Below are 17739 nucleotides of genomic sequence, written 5' to 3' on the forward strand. Positions count from 1 at the left end.
ATAGTTATTTTATCTTACAGAATAATAAATAATATATAAATATTATCAAATCCTACCATGAAAATATATAAATTTATATCACAGAGTATTTATATTTATAGACATACTTCAATATTATATATAACACACACATACAATGTTTATAGTTTCATCATTTGATACACACATTGCTTTTTTATTTTATATTGAATTAATAATAGGTAACACTTAGATAATGAATATTGGAAACTTAATAACTATGATATAAATATCTAATTTTTGTTATAAAATAAATAATAAATAAAATATAAATATGATCTAACAGCTCACCCATATCATTCTTGTTTTAGATACTTTTAAATTTTGCCTTCTCACAGCATGTTCATGGGTTGACCACCCCTAGTTTGAGTGTATGAAAGTTCTTAATTGTTTTTTTTTTAATAATATATATTTCAGAATAAATACGAAAAAATATTAATGAGCTTCTTTTTTAATAATAGATGTCTAGTTGACGTGTACGCTAAACATTTTAACTCTCCCTTGTGTTTTTATCACAACAGTGACTTGTCTGCATATTTCTATCCCGAGATAACACTGTGACAGTACGTAGTCGTTTTGGGTGCTGCTGGTATAGCAAGTCAAAGGATTTTCAGTGGCCAACATACCATGTGATTGTGAGCAATTGTAATCTGCGTGCGTGTAAGCAATGGGCAGCCTGAGGTGGTCTGTTAGCATGGAGACATCAACATTAAGAATGACAAAAAAATTTCAATACCCTTTTTAATTCTTCGACTTCATTAGGGCATAGTTCTTATTCCATTTCTCCTCCCACTCTTTACTTCTTGTATTCGATACACGTTTGGTGCAATAAACAAATAAGCTAAAAATGGAGTCACCCATGACACAAGCTAGCGTTATCATATTCTTCTTCACAAATTTGTGATCTGGAAACAAGACTTTTGGTAGCTTTCGTAAATACAGATTCTTGCGAAGCAATCAAATCTCATTCGATTCAATTCATGCATGCATGTTCTTGTTGTTGACCCTTCTGCATTCTTAGGGGCGCCTTTTCCCTCAATCTCGTTTTAGGGTTTGATAGCATAAGTGATTGGGGACTGGGCAGGGCAGTGCCTATTTCATTTCACGAGAAGTTTTGCACGCAGAGGACAAAAACAATGAAGGTGGAAATGTCGTCAGCTATGCAGCTGAAACTGTGCAGACCTAATGCCACAATCTTGCCGACAAGGTCCTGGACTCTCTCTTCTCGCTGGGTGATTAATACAACTTAATTAATTTTGTTAATCACTAGCTATGACTTGTAAAGTGATTAGGTATGACTTAATTGACTATTAGTCCGATAATACTGATTTCCAATTAGCAACAGCTGATTAAGGTTAGATGTTTGACTTGCAGCCAAAAACTAACAATATCTTATTTGGTGGTCTAACAAAACAAGGTTTATTATAATAATAATAATAATAATAATAATTTCCCGTGCTAGACTGCTCGTTAGTTGCTTAAACATGCTTGACAGAATCAATATTTGGTGTGAATTAGTGGGCCTCGGCCCCTATCGTGATAGCTGGCCACTTCTGACCAATGTGGGCATCATGCAACCACAGGGGTTTAATATTTGTACGCCTAATTTTGGGACGAGCTGCACCCACCAAATTCCCAACAACTACGGTCAAATGCTGTATATAAAGAGCATGTGGCCGAGGCTTTAATTCAACCAAAATCCAATTGCATTCGCATTTAGAAATTGCAGTTTGGCCATTAAAATAAATTGCACCACAGTGCATAATCCAACGATTCTTCTATATTTTGCAGAATGAAAAGGTATCCAGATGTACAGCGGATAATGCGACTCTGTAGTCTGTAGTTGGATAACAATCCTGTAGAGTTGCATCTAATAAGTTTTGTAACTTACCAAATATGAGATGTAATAGAGCGTGTTAATCTTCCATTCACAAAAATCAAGCCCGTCAACTGTGCATGTGCAAAAGGCAAACCAAGAAAAGACGTTGCCTTGGAAGTCTTTTACGATTGAAACTCTGAACTGCAAAGGAGATGCTGCATGGAAAGGATCATGCCTTGTTGCAATAAGCACTTAAGAGTTCCCATCTCGAAGCTTTGTCACAGATAACTTTCTAAGCTTCCTGTCATGGTTGAGCACAGCGCTTACACTCTCAACCACCAAAATAATCTGCCAAAAAAAATTAAAAAAAATAATAATAAGAGAAGGAATAAAGGTCAGAATGTTCACTGAAGCATTCATCAACCACAACAAAAGCTGCAAGCGAGTTGAATCGTTTATCCAGCTTGTCAGATTATTGATAAATCATAAAGTAATTCAATCACGACTCAGAGGATTGGTAAAAATTTAGCAGGGCAGGTAAACAAATTAAAACAAAAGCAGCACAAACACAGCTGGTGGGTCACTTTCATGCAAATAAGAACAGCAGGGCAGGTAAACAAATTAAACAAAAGCAGCACAAACACAGCTGGTGGGTCACTTTCATGCAAATAAGAACCCAGCGCGAAGGATGTGAATCTACAGAATCAGGAGATGGCTAATTACACCCATATTCTTGATAAGGGTGTGAATCAATTACATACATGTATGATGAAGTTTGTCATAGTTGAAACCATGACTGAGAACTATCCAGATGCTAGCAAAGAACAAAGATTATACTGTAAACTAGAAATCACATACCTGCAAGCATGCATATGCCATACCAGTTGCATAGTAGAAGTTTGCATTGCCTGTCCCCTGCAAATTTTCACTAAATGAGCAGTGTTTCAGAGAATTATGGAAGTAATTTGACCAAAGAGACAAGCATCATGAAGAGGCATACCCTCCAAATCCATAGATTGTGCATCACAGGGCTAAGAAGGGACACTCCAATATATCCAAATAAGAGGAAGAAAGAGAACTTCATATCTGCATTGCATGCCATTTAGGTGGTGTACGACACCAGACCAAGTACAAATTCATCAATAAGAAAGATAACCTACTAGTTTACCTGCTAATTCATCAAGAAACAAACCCAACAAACCCAGGTATAGAGCTGAATCTCCAACCTATTCAAAATTGAACCATGATAGTAGAAGGTGAAGCAATTAGATTCTTCAATATATACATAAAGAATAACAAAAGTGCCCCCAATAAATTCATTTGTTGTCATGGCTAACGGGGTAATTATCTTATCCACTTTTCCAAACTATTGTTCACGTGTGATTGACATAAAGAAATCATATGATGTTATGTTGAACATTTGTTTATGTGAGGGTGTACAAATGGAGTGCAGATGAAAATAGCAAGCAACTCACTGACGGATAGGATTTGAGCATTGAAGAGATTGCAATGTAGATGAAAGCCAAAAAGCAGGGCCGGTGCTTTAGCCGTATGGCTAATGGCAATATCATAAACAAAATATTCAGGTGGAAAACTATCATAAAGAAACTTCTGAAGAAATCAAACACTTCAGCAAAGAAGTACCTGCAATTGAAATGAAACAGATGTCAATCTAAGTGCCACACCCCATATTTAGTGTTAGAGTACCCCACATCTACAAAGAACAACAAAGAATTTAGCTCACCACAGAACACCAATATTTGGTGACATATCTTCCATTGTGAGAATGAATCCATATGTTCTGCAAAATAATGCCAGGCATATATAACTATCAAGAAAGTTCAAATAACTACAGCATAAAACACAATTTTGAGAAGCCACATGGAACTTCTTGATGTCAACATAAATGTGAAGCAATAAAAGTGTTTTTAAAGTGTGAGCAGATTTAATGTTCTTTGACAAGTTTAGATCAACTTGCCTGGTACAGAATTAATGCAATTTACAAGGAAAGGAGCTCCATTCCAAGTGTTTCACACTGCGCTAACTTTAGTAACAATAGACTACAAATTCTTCTGTATAGAAGATGAATAATAAGTAATACCCAAGAAATTCCCAGATCCTCATTAACTTATAAGAATCTAGAAGTGAATTTGAAAAGTTTGTGATATCACTTCTGTTGATTCTGTACGAAATATCAACCAAACTATGGGGCTTCTGAACAAATTCATTTAAATAGGTGCTTGTAGATTTTTATGTGGCCAAATCTTGCCTCCATATGGATCTAACCTTTTAGATTAGCACAGGTTAAGCAAAGTTTTTTCAGATACATCACCAGCCTTTATCACAATTAACCTAATTTTCATACATGGTTGCTCAACAGTGTTAGTCTTAGAAATGAGCACTCACTTCTCAATAATCCATTAATCTGATTCTGAAATTGATTAACAGAAGAAAGCTTGGGAGAGCAGTGTTATCATTCAAAATCGTGCAATACATGATGCAAACCAGATGTAATAAAGGAAAGAATATCCAACTGATACCTTTGAAACATCTCCCACAGACTACCATGTGGTTTAACAGATATACTGCATAGAACCAGAACATAGGCGGACCACAGAGAACTCCAAAATAAGAAATGTATGACTGGTCGCCATGAAAATGTAACTTCTGCCTTTGATTGGTTGGTCTCTTGTTGACCACAGTTATCACTTGAGTGGTTATCTCCATTTTTACCATATCCCTTCTGCAGGAACAGCTTTCTGGGTGGAGTATCAGGACCATATCCCAACAAAAGAATCACCTGGAACAAAACCAACAAAACACAGTTTTTAGAGAGTAATTCATCAACTGTGTACTTCACAATGGATATTCCACTATGTACTATGGTTAGAACCCAGTATTTTAAGACAAAGTAAGCAGAAAAGGGGCATTACTGGAATTATTAGGATTGCAGGATAAAGAGACAAGTGTGTCGACATAACCCATCCAAATGCTGCCAGAGGAACTAGTCCTGCACTCCATCAAATGAACAATATTTCAATAAAAGATGCAGGATATAGAATATTAGTGCCAGGATAGCATATAATCTATTCATGGTCTGTTGCAAATATACACACTCTTATTCTGGCAAATAAGTTTTATGAAGAGAAAACCATGGAACATTCTAGCATGCTTGGTATGATATCTGGCAAATCACTTTATATCCATCATACTTCCAAGGGGCTATTGTCTCCACCCGACCCCCCACCCCCGCTGAGAAAAGCCAAAATGCTTTCTATAAGCCTGCAACCTTGTGGTAATATGGATTAATCAAGGTCAACTCTTCACAAATACAGTCTTAACTCGATACCAGGCCTTGTTACACTTTTCAAATTCATAAAATGATCAACCATAATTACATTTTTCAACCAGTTAAAACCCCTAAAACATATAATAATTCAAACCAGTTACCCCTCAAACCTGAGACAAGAGACCAATCACTTAAGGGTCCTAATAAGAGATCTTTCACAATCCTCTAATGCTTACACAGAGATATACCAAGCCTTCTTTATTCAGAACAATTTCACCTGCCCCAAAATTGCTGTTATGAGTGAAACAATTAACATAATGGGCATAAACTACAGCCAGCCAAGGGTATCAATGCTAGACGAGCAAGTTGATACACTGGATGAGCATTATATTGAGGGAGGAAATCAAAAGGGGGTATATGCCATGTATAAGCAAAACATTACTCAAAACTGGAGACGAGTTTTGGACAACATTATCAGAAGCCTTGGTATCAAAATTCATGTAGCCATACAGGAGCAGCCATCATTACTAACAAAAGTGCAGAGCAACAAATTTGTCACCAAAATTCAGTAGTCCTTTTCAGACTACTGTGATCATTTTGTGGATTGTGTAGTTCTCATCCAAGTTGAGTTCACAAAAGATGGAGGCATGGATCACTAAGATAATCTCAAAAACAACCAATCGATTCATCATAATCTGGAAAAAGTCCATTACCATCTTACCTTTACAAGCACCATGAAGTGCCAGTATGACAACCAGATTTTCAACTGGGGAAGTTGATAAACCCACACATGCAGCTATCGTGAAAGGATTCCATAAGTATACAAGTGCAGCAATATCTCCAGAAGAAAGTAAATCTAAAAAGAAAATCAAATTTAAACTTCATCAGCCAGTAAGAAGCAGAGAGTACACTTTGTTTCTGAATAAATTCTATCAAGAATGCATTTGCATAACAAGAAACCAAAAAGAAGAAGAAGAAGAAAGAAAAGAAAAGATAAAAAAGCAATATAAAAATTCTGAATCTAAATGTTATGTATAGTGAAAGTTGAAAATAACATCTCATAAATTAACTACCTGAACTTTTTAATAGATCAACAATGTCAAGTGAATTTAAGCTCTGTCTATATGCCATCTGTAGAGTGTGGCCGGTAGCCCGAATAAGCAAAGCACTAATAATATCTGCAATGACAAAAACCAAACTGTATCCAAGAATATGTAGACTATCATCTGCATCACTACAAATCGACACAACTTCGAAACTAGAAAAGGAGATTTTTTTAAAAACTAAAATCTAAGTTGCTTTAAAAAACCAAAAGAGTTGCACAAAGATCAAACATGCAAGGCGAGAATAGCATACCTGCAAAGAAGATGATTAGGTTGCCCTTCAATTCTGCAACACCCGATCAATAAATTACCATGCTATAAAAAAAATCAAGGAATTCAATAATAATTACTTCAATGAGTGATTGATAGCGGAGAATTAGTTTGGTATTTAGTAATCGCATTCCAAGATTTAGTTCACATTAATTTATTTTTTTAAAATGTGAATTAACAGTGATTGAGCTGGAATCATAAAACTAATTACTAGTTAACAAAGATAAACAAACAAATTATCAAACTTTTAACTCTGAATTGATCTCATTAAAACAATTAGGACAGTAGTAGTACCTTTTAACAGTGAGTGGACCAAGAAGTGAGAGTAACAATGGAGATCCATGGTACATCGATCCTATAAATAAATATAAAAATATAAAAATAATAATAATAAATCATTTCTTGTACATTATTGGCTAGATAAATATAATAAAAAAAATCAAACATACAAGAACAATAATTACCAGCATAAGGAGAGATTGATGATTGCTTCAACCAGTAACCTTCAGCCACTAAATTAACAGCAAAAAAGCACTCAGTGAAAATAAAATTAGGCTGTGAGGTCGAAGAGTGAGAGAGAAGGAGAGAGAGAGAGAGAGTATTTACGGCGGCGGAGGCTGACGAGAGGAGTGGAGACTTCGGGGCGAGAGGCTAAGTTGAAGGTTTTAGGGAGGTAAATTAGAATCAGCCTTAACATTACGGATGCTATTAACCATCTCCAAAATCCTCTCTTCTTCTTCTTCTCCATTTCGTCTCTGTTTTTCACTGAGAGAAAGAAAGGAGCTCCAGCTATGTTTTAGATCGGAGTTTGCGTTGCTTTTTATGTTCACCGTCGTTTCAACTGGGGTTTTACACTTTAGATTAGAGGATACGATCCCGTTTTGCCTTAAGTGAGTGCTGATGGATTTATTACTTAGCCTTATATTTCTTATTGTAACAAAATAACTATATAGAGGTGATGTAAACTATTTGGCAATATTATTAAATTAATTTTTTAATGGTTAACCTTAAAACTTTTATATTCAACTTTTTATTTAGTTTAAATTTAAAATTAAATTATATGAGAATTTTTTTGACGTGACCTGATCGACTTGATTAATTTAAAGGCAATTCAACTAACTAGTAGAAAAAAGTTTGAAGATGAAATTGACAGAAAAAAAACTTTTTGATCGGCTTCTTGCCTAACTCGAATTTAAAATCAAAACATGTGGGGGTTGCACCGACGTGATCTAGTTTACTTGATCAGTCCAAAGACAACTTACCTGACATGGAAAAAGAAGAATAAGGAACTCTGAGAAGTAGCTCAACTGGTCAGGCCTTTGGTTTGCTCCCTAATGATCACGAGTTCAAGTTCTCTTAGGGCTATTGGAGGCTTACATGGTCGTTAACTTCAGGGCCCGTGGGATTAGTCAAGGTGTTCGTAAGCTGGTCCAAACACCCACGTTAATAAAAAAAAATATAAAAACAAAATTGAGAAGAAAAAAAGATGAAATTGACAAGAAAAAAAGACTTTTCGACCCATCTAATTATCTAGCCTGATTTAAAATTGAACCATGTGAGGTTATTCTGACATGATTTAGTTGATTTGACTAGTTCAAAGATAACTCGGTAGATTGTTAAAAAAAATCCGAAGAAAAAATTAAGAAGAAAAAAAAATAAATAAAGGAGTGGGGAACGAGGAAAAAAAAAGAAAAAGAAAAAAGAAAAGGAGACGAGCTTCAGTGAAGCTCCATAAACTTTCCCAAATTAAGATGTTTGCTTACCCTTTTGTGGTGTGTCAGTCAGTAGTCCTAATTGAGGCACGATTTTAGCACCATAAAAAATCCAAATCTTAAGCACATATATACGTCGTTGTTATCACATGCATTAATCCTCCTGACATTATCATATAATTAATTATTTTATGCATCCAGTTTATCACTGGTCAATATTGTTGATGTGAGCAAGAAAATGGAAGTAGACATCCAAGAGTAGGTTTCGATATAGTTTGAATGCAATGCCACAACACATCAAAAGGATGTCCAAGCTCTTTGATTTTTAACGGTTATATACATGCATTTCGTTTTTGTTTCAGACTCATATTGAAAAGCACCACCTTGATACATTAATTACTCATTAATGGCGTCGTACGTAGTTCATTGTACAGATGCTCACTGCTCCAACATTATCTATCCATCCTGCTACGAGCTTCTTGGATGTATATGAAAAATTAATGGATCTTGCTATTCTTCTGCAGCTAAAGCACTGCTGTCGGTATTTGAGATGAAAAGAATGGAAAACCCTCCCCTACGATGATCATTACTCTCTAGCTAAAGCCATCCCTTTCAATCTTCGGTGACAAAAAATGCTACCTTTCACTACTCGAAAGCTCTTCCAAGTGTGACCCAAAGAAAGGGAAAATATTAAAAATGAATTTGCTATCCTGATCGCAAAAGAATTCAGATAATTAGGAGTTGGTCGAAGAATTCCTGATCCATTATCTAAAAATAAAAATTAAACTTAATGTAATAGCTAGAATCTCTGTCCTATTATAAAAAGATTCTGAGCTTTACTGTTTAAATTTCTAGTTTGCTTTAAGCTACCTCAATTCCTAAATAACAGGAAAAAAAAAATGAGGCAAGCTCAGAATACACAATGCAAATGATTTCAAGGTTTCGTTTTTTCTGTCCTGCATGCCCGCTAACTGAGATGTGCAGGTAACACGATCATAAGAGATTAATCTCGACGAGGAAAAGGCTGTCGATCTCTTTCACAACCCTACATCACACAACTATATATGTCCATTGCAACATATGTAGGAAAAGGCAGTATCGTCATGTATACTTTGAGCGATGACAGTGACAAGAAACTTGCAAGCTTTTTAATTTTTCTCCTGACAATGGAAAGTTGCAGGCTAATTTATCGCTGATCAGAAGCCATGCAGTGATAAATTAAGAAGAAACATGAAAATTTGATTGTCAATTGCAGGAGCAGATAATTCTTAATTATACATCCCTGCTGAAATTTAATTAGTTAGCATACACCATTCACTCACTGAGTGGTTGAGGAGAATCTCTTTAATTACTATCAAGCTTGCATTGATTTCTTTTCATTTATTAAAATGCCAGTTTATAAACCCTTAACGCATTGCCAAAAAACCAGCTTTGGCTCACAAAATTATGGCTCAAACTAGCTTAACTCAAGCAATCGATCTCTTCTCTCCTATTCTCCTTCTCCTTCCTCTTTTGCTTCTGATCGTCCTCAAGCACTTTAGACATAATTCATCACCACCATTTCCTCCAGGTCCATATCCATGGCCAATCTTAGGCAACATTCTCCAACTTGGAGATAAGCCCCATATCACCCTAACCCATTTTGCAAAAATCCATGGACCAATCTTCTCATTAAGACTTGGGACCCAACTTGTGGTTGTGGGATCCTCTCAAGCTGCTGCCATTGCAATCCTCAAGACTCATGATAGAATTCTATCAGGGCGACATGTTCCTCACATGGCACCAAGCAAGAGTTCAGAACTCAACAAATTATCACTGGGTTGGGTTGTTGAGTGCAATGAGAGGTGGAGGTATTTACGCACAATATGCAAAAGTGAGCTTTTCTCACTCAAAGCACTAGAGTCCCAAGCATGTATAAGAGAGAGAAAAGCCAAGGAAATGATTGGTTTTATCAATAAAATGGAAGGGAAAGTAGTTAAGATTAGAGAGGTAGCAACTGCTACTGTTTTTAACATGTTGAGCAATATTTTAGTGTCGAGGGATCTTGTTAGCTTGGAGCATGAGAGCGAGGATGGAGGGATGAGTTCGGTATTAAAAGACATTGCAAGGTTGGCTTCTACTCCAAATATATCTGACTTTTATCCACTATTGGGTCCATTAGATCTGCAAGGTTTAAGGAAGAAGACTATGGAATTGCACAGGAGGTCTTTTAATATGTGTGAAGCTATCATCCAAGAAAGAAGAGAGGGTGGGGAGGGAAAACGAGACGGTCCTGATGCTTCAAGACGTAGAGACTTTCTTGACGCTCTTATCCTCAATGGTTCAAGCGATGATCAGATTGACATTTTGCTTATGGTTTGATCCCATTCTTTACATCCCTCATGATTATTCGAAGTTGATTTTAACTTTTTTTTTTTTTATCCTGGTCCTTCAAATTATTGAATATTATCATTTGAACACTCAAATTATGCTTCGAAGTATATACATATTAACTTTATGACTTTTATTTCAAAAAAAAACAAAGAAACTTTAGGACTTTCAATATAAATTATCAAGACTTATTATCCCGATGCTTTCCAGGATCAAAGACAGATTGGCGAAATAACATCTGCTTTGACCCAGCTCTTAATTTCTTTTACAAATTATATATATAATAATTGATTTATTTGTAAATTGCGATTAGGCTATTTTCAATGTTCTACTATTAATTAATTTGTTAACTGGAAAATACATTAGATGATTAATTTGGTATCTAACAACTAATTAATCTAATAAAGTATTTTTTGAGTATTTCCCAGTTAAAATCCACTTCTTTTAATTAATTTATTTATTTTTATAACTACCTCTGCGAGTTTCTATCACTTATTTTACACGAACGGAAAACTGAACATCAATCTTTATTCCAATTGTTGTTTCATCGTGACATTTCAGGAGCTCCTTTCTGCTGGCACAGACACAAGTAGCTCGACCATAGAATGGACAATGGCAGAGCTGATAAAGAATCCGAGATGCCTAAAGAAAGTTCAAGAAGAGATTGCAAATGTAATAAATATGAACCGGGATACAGGATTTAAGGAATCCTACCTTCCACAGCTAACATACCTTCAGGCTTGTGTCAAAGAAACCCTCAGGTTGCACCCTCCAGGACCGTTTCTTCTTCCTCACCGCGCCATCGACTCTTGCCAAGTGATGAATTACACCATTCCAAAGAACACTCAAGTGTTAGTAAATTATTGGGCTATCGGACGAGACCCCAAGAGTTGGGAGGAACCAGTAGTTTTTAATCCAGAGAGGTTCTTGAGCTCAAATTTGGATTTTAAAGGGAATGACTTTGAGTTCATACCCTTTGGCTCAGGAAGGAGAATCTGCCCTGGCCTGCCGATGGCTGCAAAACATGTTGCATTGATCATTGCTTATTTGATCCTTTTCTTTGATTGGTCTCTTCCATGTGGAAAGAACCCTACTGATTTAGACATGAGTGAGAACTATGGCTTAACTTTGCGGAAGGAACAACCTTTACTTCTAGTTCCGACTAGTAAAAAATGAGTGCGAGATGATTTAGCTGTCCCTCTTGCATTCTAATAATAAACATGTCTTGTTTTGATGTTTGTCGCAGTTGCATTTTAGCTTTCCAGGCCTGTTACCATTCTCCATGACTGAATCAGGATACCGTGATTGATTAACTACTGCAATAACTTGTACTGGTAAAATACAATTTGTGTAACCCTGAATTTCTCAGGCTTTAAATTTGTACCCTAGAGATCACTAGTTCGAGTCTCACAAATTTTAGAGTCATTGGAGACTTACATGGTCGTTAACTTCAGGACCCGTGAGATTAATCGAGATGCGCGCAAACTGGTCCGGACACCTACGTTAATTAAAAAGAAAAAAAATACAATATGTAAGAATTGAAACTTTTTTTTTTTACTTCACTCCATTGTTAACCTTTTTGTATCATGTAGTTGTTAATAGAACATCAGGACTCCCCGCCTCAACTTGCATTAACAATGTCAATGAGATGTCTACCAAGAAAAATGAAAGGCAGCACTCTCCTGCCCCATTTCCGTATAGAGACATGCCAAGCGATGAATTATAGGATCCCAATAACTCTCAAGTACTAGTCAACGTGTGGGCAATCGGACTGAATGCGAATTAAATCTGGGCGCAAAACCGAGCTGGGCTGGATAACATGACAAACAAAGCTGCCAAAACCAAGCAGCAAGAGAGAGGAGAAGAAGGGACCCAACCAGGTCCAGTAAGTTGCCAAAACTTGGCAGCTAAGGAGAGGTGAGGCCCAACAAGTTACCAAAACCGGGCAGCTAAGGAGAGCAGAAGTAGGGCCCACCAAGTCCAACCGAGGAGGATAAGAAAAAGGGTAAAACCTAGCCCACCGAGCCCATCCATGGAGAAGAAGAAAAGGGGCAAAACCGAGCCCAGTACCGGGGAAAAATTTGGCTGCAAAACCGAGTCCAAGTCCAATAGCTAGAAAATGGGTTCAAATCAGAGCTCATGTATGATCATTTGGTGTTTCGAGCAAATCTCTCTAGGTTTTTAAAGAATAAAATAAATTTATATATTTCACCTAACAATTTAAATTTTTAAGTTAAAATAATTCTTTAATATAATATTAAAACATCTTATTAACCAAATGATCACGAATGTATTTCTCACCACCCCATTTAATTTAATAAAAATTAAACATAAGGTAAAATGAATCTTTGTAAATTTCAAGTTCAAAATATTTTCATTTAAAAGAGCGTGTTAAAAAATAATATAAATCATATATTAAAATTCTACATAACAGTTTAAATGTTTAGATTAAAATAATTTTTTTTTTTTGATAATAATACACTAAACGATGTTAAAATACGCTCACATTGTCTTACCTGAATATCTTATTTTACAGGTAAACAGGGGTGGGTGTCTCCATGAAAACAATTGTTTACATGATAATTTTGCTATTGTTCACAATAAAGCAATTATTTCAATGGTAGGCCATGCATAATGTTTGTGACCCTACTGTCTACAATACAAATACATGTGATTCATACATGTATAAACATTCAAGGATCACGAGGTATGAATAACAAACATATCTATACATAACTACCTAAAAATAACTTTCTCATGTATTTCATTCCTTTCTATTCATTGCATTGCTATTTGTACTTTGCTTAGTATTTTAGGGTTTTCTATTTCATAAATCAGACTTGTTTTATATGAAGACATGAACCCCCTTCCAACCCAAGTTCAAAACAAATTCTTAATCCCATCAAATAAATGTGGAGATGTTCAAAATTATTTGAAGTTTTTTCAACTTTGTTACATTCAAATCAGAGCAGTTTCTCAACTTAGCATTGAATTTTAATGAAAATGGTTTGAACTCTTGCCCTTTGGTTCGTGAAGGAGAATACTATTCATGGCTGCAGAGCAGGTTGCCTGCTATTTTTGCATTATTAATCTATTTATTTTGATAAATTTTCAAATAAAAAACAATTGTTATCACAATCCGGGATAACTGGCTTCATTAGCCAGCTGGTGTTGTTTAGAGTTAGGATTATTATTAGCAAGGAAAATCCATAGTAACAGATCAATAAAATATTACCACATATGGCAATTTAATTCCCAAATACATGATTTTTGCATTTCTACTAATCCTTCAACAAATAAAACGAACAAGATAATAATAACAGGACGACAAAGAATTCATCAATACATAAAGAATCAAAGAATAAACATAAAACTGACTCTGAATTCTATGGACCGAAACCTAGAAACCTGCCCTGAAAAGAACTGAAATCGGTATGAAACTACTGTATTCATGCAATGGATCTTGTGCTATTAGACTGACGAATCTTATCTGCAACAAAAGAATGAAAGAATAATCACAGCTTCTTCTACCTACAAAGAATTTAGTGTCCCTTTCTGTATGCAAGAATGGAAAGAATTGTGTTGGTTATGTATGAAAAAATCTTCAACTTGGCTGAGAAAAAGAGGATGAACTCCCTGCAATGTCTAAAGGTGTCCACGCTGAGACTGTGTAGAGAGGCTGATCTAACCAACTCAGAGTAAGCGCCGCTCCCTCCTGCCCGTGCTTCTTAACTTGGTAACTATCACAAGAGTACATCTTCAATAGAATTTGGCTCTGAAGCATTTCCCTCTCACTGATTACCAAGCACCGGAGGCCTCCTTGCTCCATCAACTTCTTCCAATTGTCAAGCATTTCATGCCTTTCATGCCGGTCACTTCCTTCACAAGCAACAATGTTCCTAATTTCTCGAGCATACATCTCCTCTATTTTGATCCTAACCGGGCTGTCAAAGGGAAGGCTAGAATCAATCGAGTCAAATAGGGCAGAGTAGTACTTCAACGAATTGCAAACTCTTGTTTCCAAATTAGGGGCATTGTGTTCTGCTTCTTGCTCTGCCACAATGACTATTGCGGGGTTTGTGCTTCGGATAAGTCCCAGGAAATCCCTCAGTGCTCCTCCACTCCCATCATATAGTGTCTTGTGCATCTGGAAAACACAATTAATAGCCACACACTCCCTCTCCTTCACATGGAGCATCCACAACCTCACATCTTCTAACCTGTCCACAACTGGATGGAACTCGAAAGGCAGGTTCAATGCCTCAGCAAATCCAGCAAGCCTATCTCCTGTCTCATTAAGCTCTTGCTTAGACTCGCCTATACCAGTGATTCTAACATGGCTAGGAGGATTAGTCCTGGAGGCCAAACTCTGAAACAAAGTAGGCCATTGAAGCCCTTGCTTAATGTCAAAGTCTATAATATGAACCCTATCTTTCCCTTCAAAAGCCCTCAACAACATCTCATTCGCAGTGAAATGAATGAATTTTGGAATTGGGCTCACCTGATTCAGAAGCCTCAATGCAGTCCCTGAATCATCGTCAACACGATCAAGTTCCCGAGGAGCAGTTATATGAAAGATGTGAGGCCAAAGCCTTGTGACTCTAAGAGCTAAGGCCTCAGTATAATAAGCAGCAAGGCGGCTAATAGGAATTCCTTTCGGAGAAGCAAGCCCCCCCAATTCAGCTAGAAAATGGTTGATCCCAGCGATATTCTTCAACGTAATTGCTTCAACACAAGCTGTAAGTAAGCTAACTAGCTCAAACCCCTGAAACTCTCTCTGGTCCGTTTCTGCAGCCTCCATCGCAGCACCTTCTTGAGGATGAGGATTCCTAGAGCCATTACCCACTTCCTGCTCCACTACATTCTCGCTTAGCCTGAGGCCTAAGCTTTGACTCTCTGATGAAGTACTTGAACCCGAGGCTTCTTTTACTGGCCTTTGGCTACTCTCTCCATCCTTTTCACCTAGGTCAGTGATCTCAGTTATAACAGAGCCCACCCATGGATTGTTAGACAATGGCAAAGGCGGGGAAATCACTTCACTAGGCACAAAGTAAACCCTCTCCTCATCTCCTGAACATGTCAAGGAGAAAGGAAATTGTTGAGGGTTAAGGCCTCTAGGCACCTCCAAACTTGGTTGAAACCAAAAATTGCCGCTCCCCAACTGACCTAAACTCAAACTATCACCACCTTCACAAAAATCATCAGGTTTAACATTATCATTGTTACCCCTTTTTCTCTTAGCCCTATTAATGCAAGACTCATCAACTGATTGCTCCGCAAACCTCTTCAAGCTCTTACCCTTCTCCCAAAACTCATCTTTCACTGATTGATTGCTTGTTGCCAATGGGGGGAGCCTGATATTCTGCTTGAGAGAGCAACTGCTGGTCTTGGACTCAAGTGGTTTATCCACTGACAGGCCAACACCAACAGGCCTAATGGGCTGCGACCGCGATGATTCTTTGCGAGAGAAAGTACACGGCAAGTCCAATCTCTGTGTGCTCATTGAAGGTAACTGAAAATGGCAAGCTTGAAACTGCGCAGGTGATTCACTCCTCAATCTATGCCTTGGTGACAGCAATGTTGAACTAGAACAACCGGCCAACATTCTCTATGCCCTTCCAATTTTCTTTTCTTTGATTTTGTGTGATTCTCCCACCCTATTTTCTTCTATTTTTTCTCTCCCTATCTCTCTTTGTTTCTATAACAAATCTTCAACTATGAAATGTGTGGTTTACTTTATTGTGTGCAAGTTCTACAACTTTGCATGTATATTTGAAAAGAGAAATCAAGAGAGACAGCTAACGTGAGTGTGTGAATTTTTCTTTTTTCTTTTTTGTGAAGAAACCAATAAATAGGAATCCGATGAGTAAGAACGAAAATCAAACAAAAGATTTTGTAAATTGTGTAAGTGTTCCTATATGAACAATGTGAGTATGCAACTGTTTAACAAAAGAATATGCAAACAAAATCCCCCAACCCCAATAAAAGAATGAAAGAATTTGTAAAACTAATCAATCATACAATCCAAGTATAAGAAAACAATCATCGGATTCCAACACATTTAAAACAAAGTCATTGAAACAAACTATCAACTCTATTCACTTCATGAAAGGAAATGCAGAAACATACTTGCACAAACTGCTTGCTGAAATCAAAACAACTCTTTAAACCCAGATCAGCATTTGAAGTTTCCATCACAGTAGCTAAATTGAAGCCAAAATCAAGAAACCCCACTTCTTCAACCATGCAGCATGATGTGATCTAACTCTTTTAGCATTCACTCACTAACCGAAGAAACCATAAACCATAAAAAGGTTGTGTTTTTATATACTAAAACTTTTGCTTCTTGTTTCTCCCTGTCTCCCTTCTTCACTCTCCACTACTCCCAGTCCTAGTACTATACTACTACTATGCTACTAGTGGTATAACTTCCATAGCTGTCTCAGTCATTGCTTTTTCTAAGACTGGCTTGGTTTTTACCAGCACTAGGGAAAAAATATGATTACTGTCGAAAGGGGTGTTCGAGAAGACTTGGGAAACTGATTTCTGGTCGTTGGATTTTGATCGGATGGTGAAGAATGCAGTTCAAGTGACCGTTGGAGTATGTCGGTGAAATATGACCGTTGGAGGAGGTGGTGTGTACGGAGGGTACGTGAAGTCGTGAAGACGTGCGAATATGTTTATTTTTCTTTACTTTTTGGTATTTTACTCTGTGACTGTCACGTAGGATGCACGTGCCTGTCCCCTTGATAGTTGATACCACTTCACTCGACCGTTGGGTTATAACCGGCTCATCTTTGTTCAACTTTGGTGGGGCTTTTTTGTGTGATTATCATCAACTTCCCATAACCTCCAATGTCATTAACACACGTGGTGCACTGTCAGCCATAATTAGAGTTTAATTATGTAGTCTAAGTGAACTTTGAAAGATAGTAGTCTAACTCTGACTTGGGCCCATTATTGGGCCAGGTAAAGCTAAATGAAGTTGCAAGGAAATTTGTCAGCTCCGGCAGTTTTATAATTACAGTAAAATATTTTTTATTGAAAATATATTAAAATAATATTTTTTGTTTTAAAAAATTATTTTAATATTAATATTTTAAAATGATAAAAAATTAATTAATTTTTAAAAAAACTCTTTTTAGAACGCAATTCCAA

The 17739-nt window shown here is 36.7% G+C and overlaps 3 protein-coding genes across 4 annotated transcripts; 1 reads left to right on the forward strand and 2 right to left on the reverse strand.

Moving 5' to 3' along the window:
* Window positions 1-1701: 1701 nt before the first annotated feature.
* LOC7479340 (uncharacterized) lies at window positions 1702-7359 on the reverse strand. 2 transcript variants are annotated; one of them, XM_002299522.4, is made up of 14 exons: window positions 7106-7359; window positions 6964-7011; window positions 6794-6854; window positions 6483-6515; window positions 6200-6324; window positions 5848-5982; window positions 4771-4847; window positions 4378-4637; window positions 3582-3638; window positions 3313-3481; window positions 3006-3063; window positions 2838-2923; window positions 2696-2752; window positions 1702-2185 (listed from the first exon to the last, which is right to left on the reverse strand). In XM_002299522.4, exons 1-14 carry the CDS (start codon window positions 7245-7247, stop codon window positions 2090-2092), a joined length of 1404 nt encoding a protein of 467 aa, XP_002299558.3. In that variant the 5' UTR covers window positions 7248-7359; the 3' UTR covers window positions 1702-2089. The 2 variants fall into 2 exon arrangements, with proteins under 2 accessions (XP_002299558.3, XP_052305137.1); XM_052449177.1 differs by having other exon boundaries at window positions 6200-6304; window positions 7106-7207.
* Window positions 7360-9488: 2129 nt separating this feature from the next.
* Window positions 9489-11819, forward strand: LOC7479341 (probable (S)-N-methylcoclaurine 3'-hydroxylase isozyme 2). The gene is made up of 2 exons (XM_002298022.4): window positions 9489-10566; window positions 11143-11819. Exons 1-2 carry the CDS (start codon window positions 9658-9660, stop codon window positions 11755-11757), a joined length of 1524 nt encoding a protein of 507 aa, XP_002298058.3. The 5' UTR covers window positions 9489-9657; the 3' UTR covers window positions 11758-11819.
* Window positions 11820-13794: 1975 nt separating this feature from the next.
* Window positions 13795-17076, reverse strand: LOC7478066 (scarecrow-like protein 28). The gene has a single exon (XM_002299523.4). The coding sequence runs from the start codon at window positions 16184-16186 to the stop codon at window positions 14186-14188; it is 2001 nt and encodes a 666-aa protein (XP_002299559.1). The 5' UTR covers window positions 16187-17076; the 3' UTR covers window positions 13795-14185.
* Between the last annotated feature and the right edge of the window lie 663 nt (window positions 17077-17739).

This window comes from Populus trichocarpa, chromosome 1 (assembly GCF_000002775.5).
Source record: "Populus trichocarpa isolate Nisqually-1 chromosome 1, P.trichocarpa_v4.1, whole genome shotgun sequence".
NCBI lineage: Eukaryota > Viridiplantae > Streptophyta > Magnoliopsida > Malpighiales > Salicaceae > Populus > Populus trichocarpa.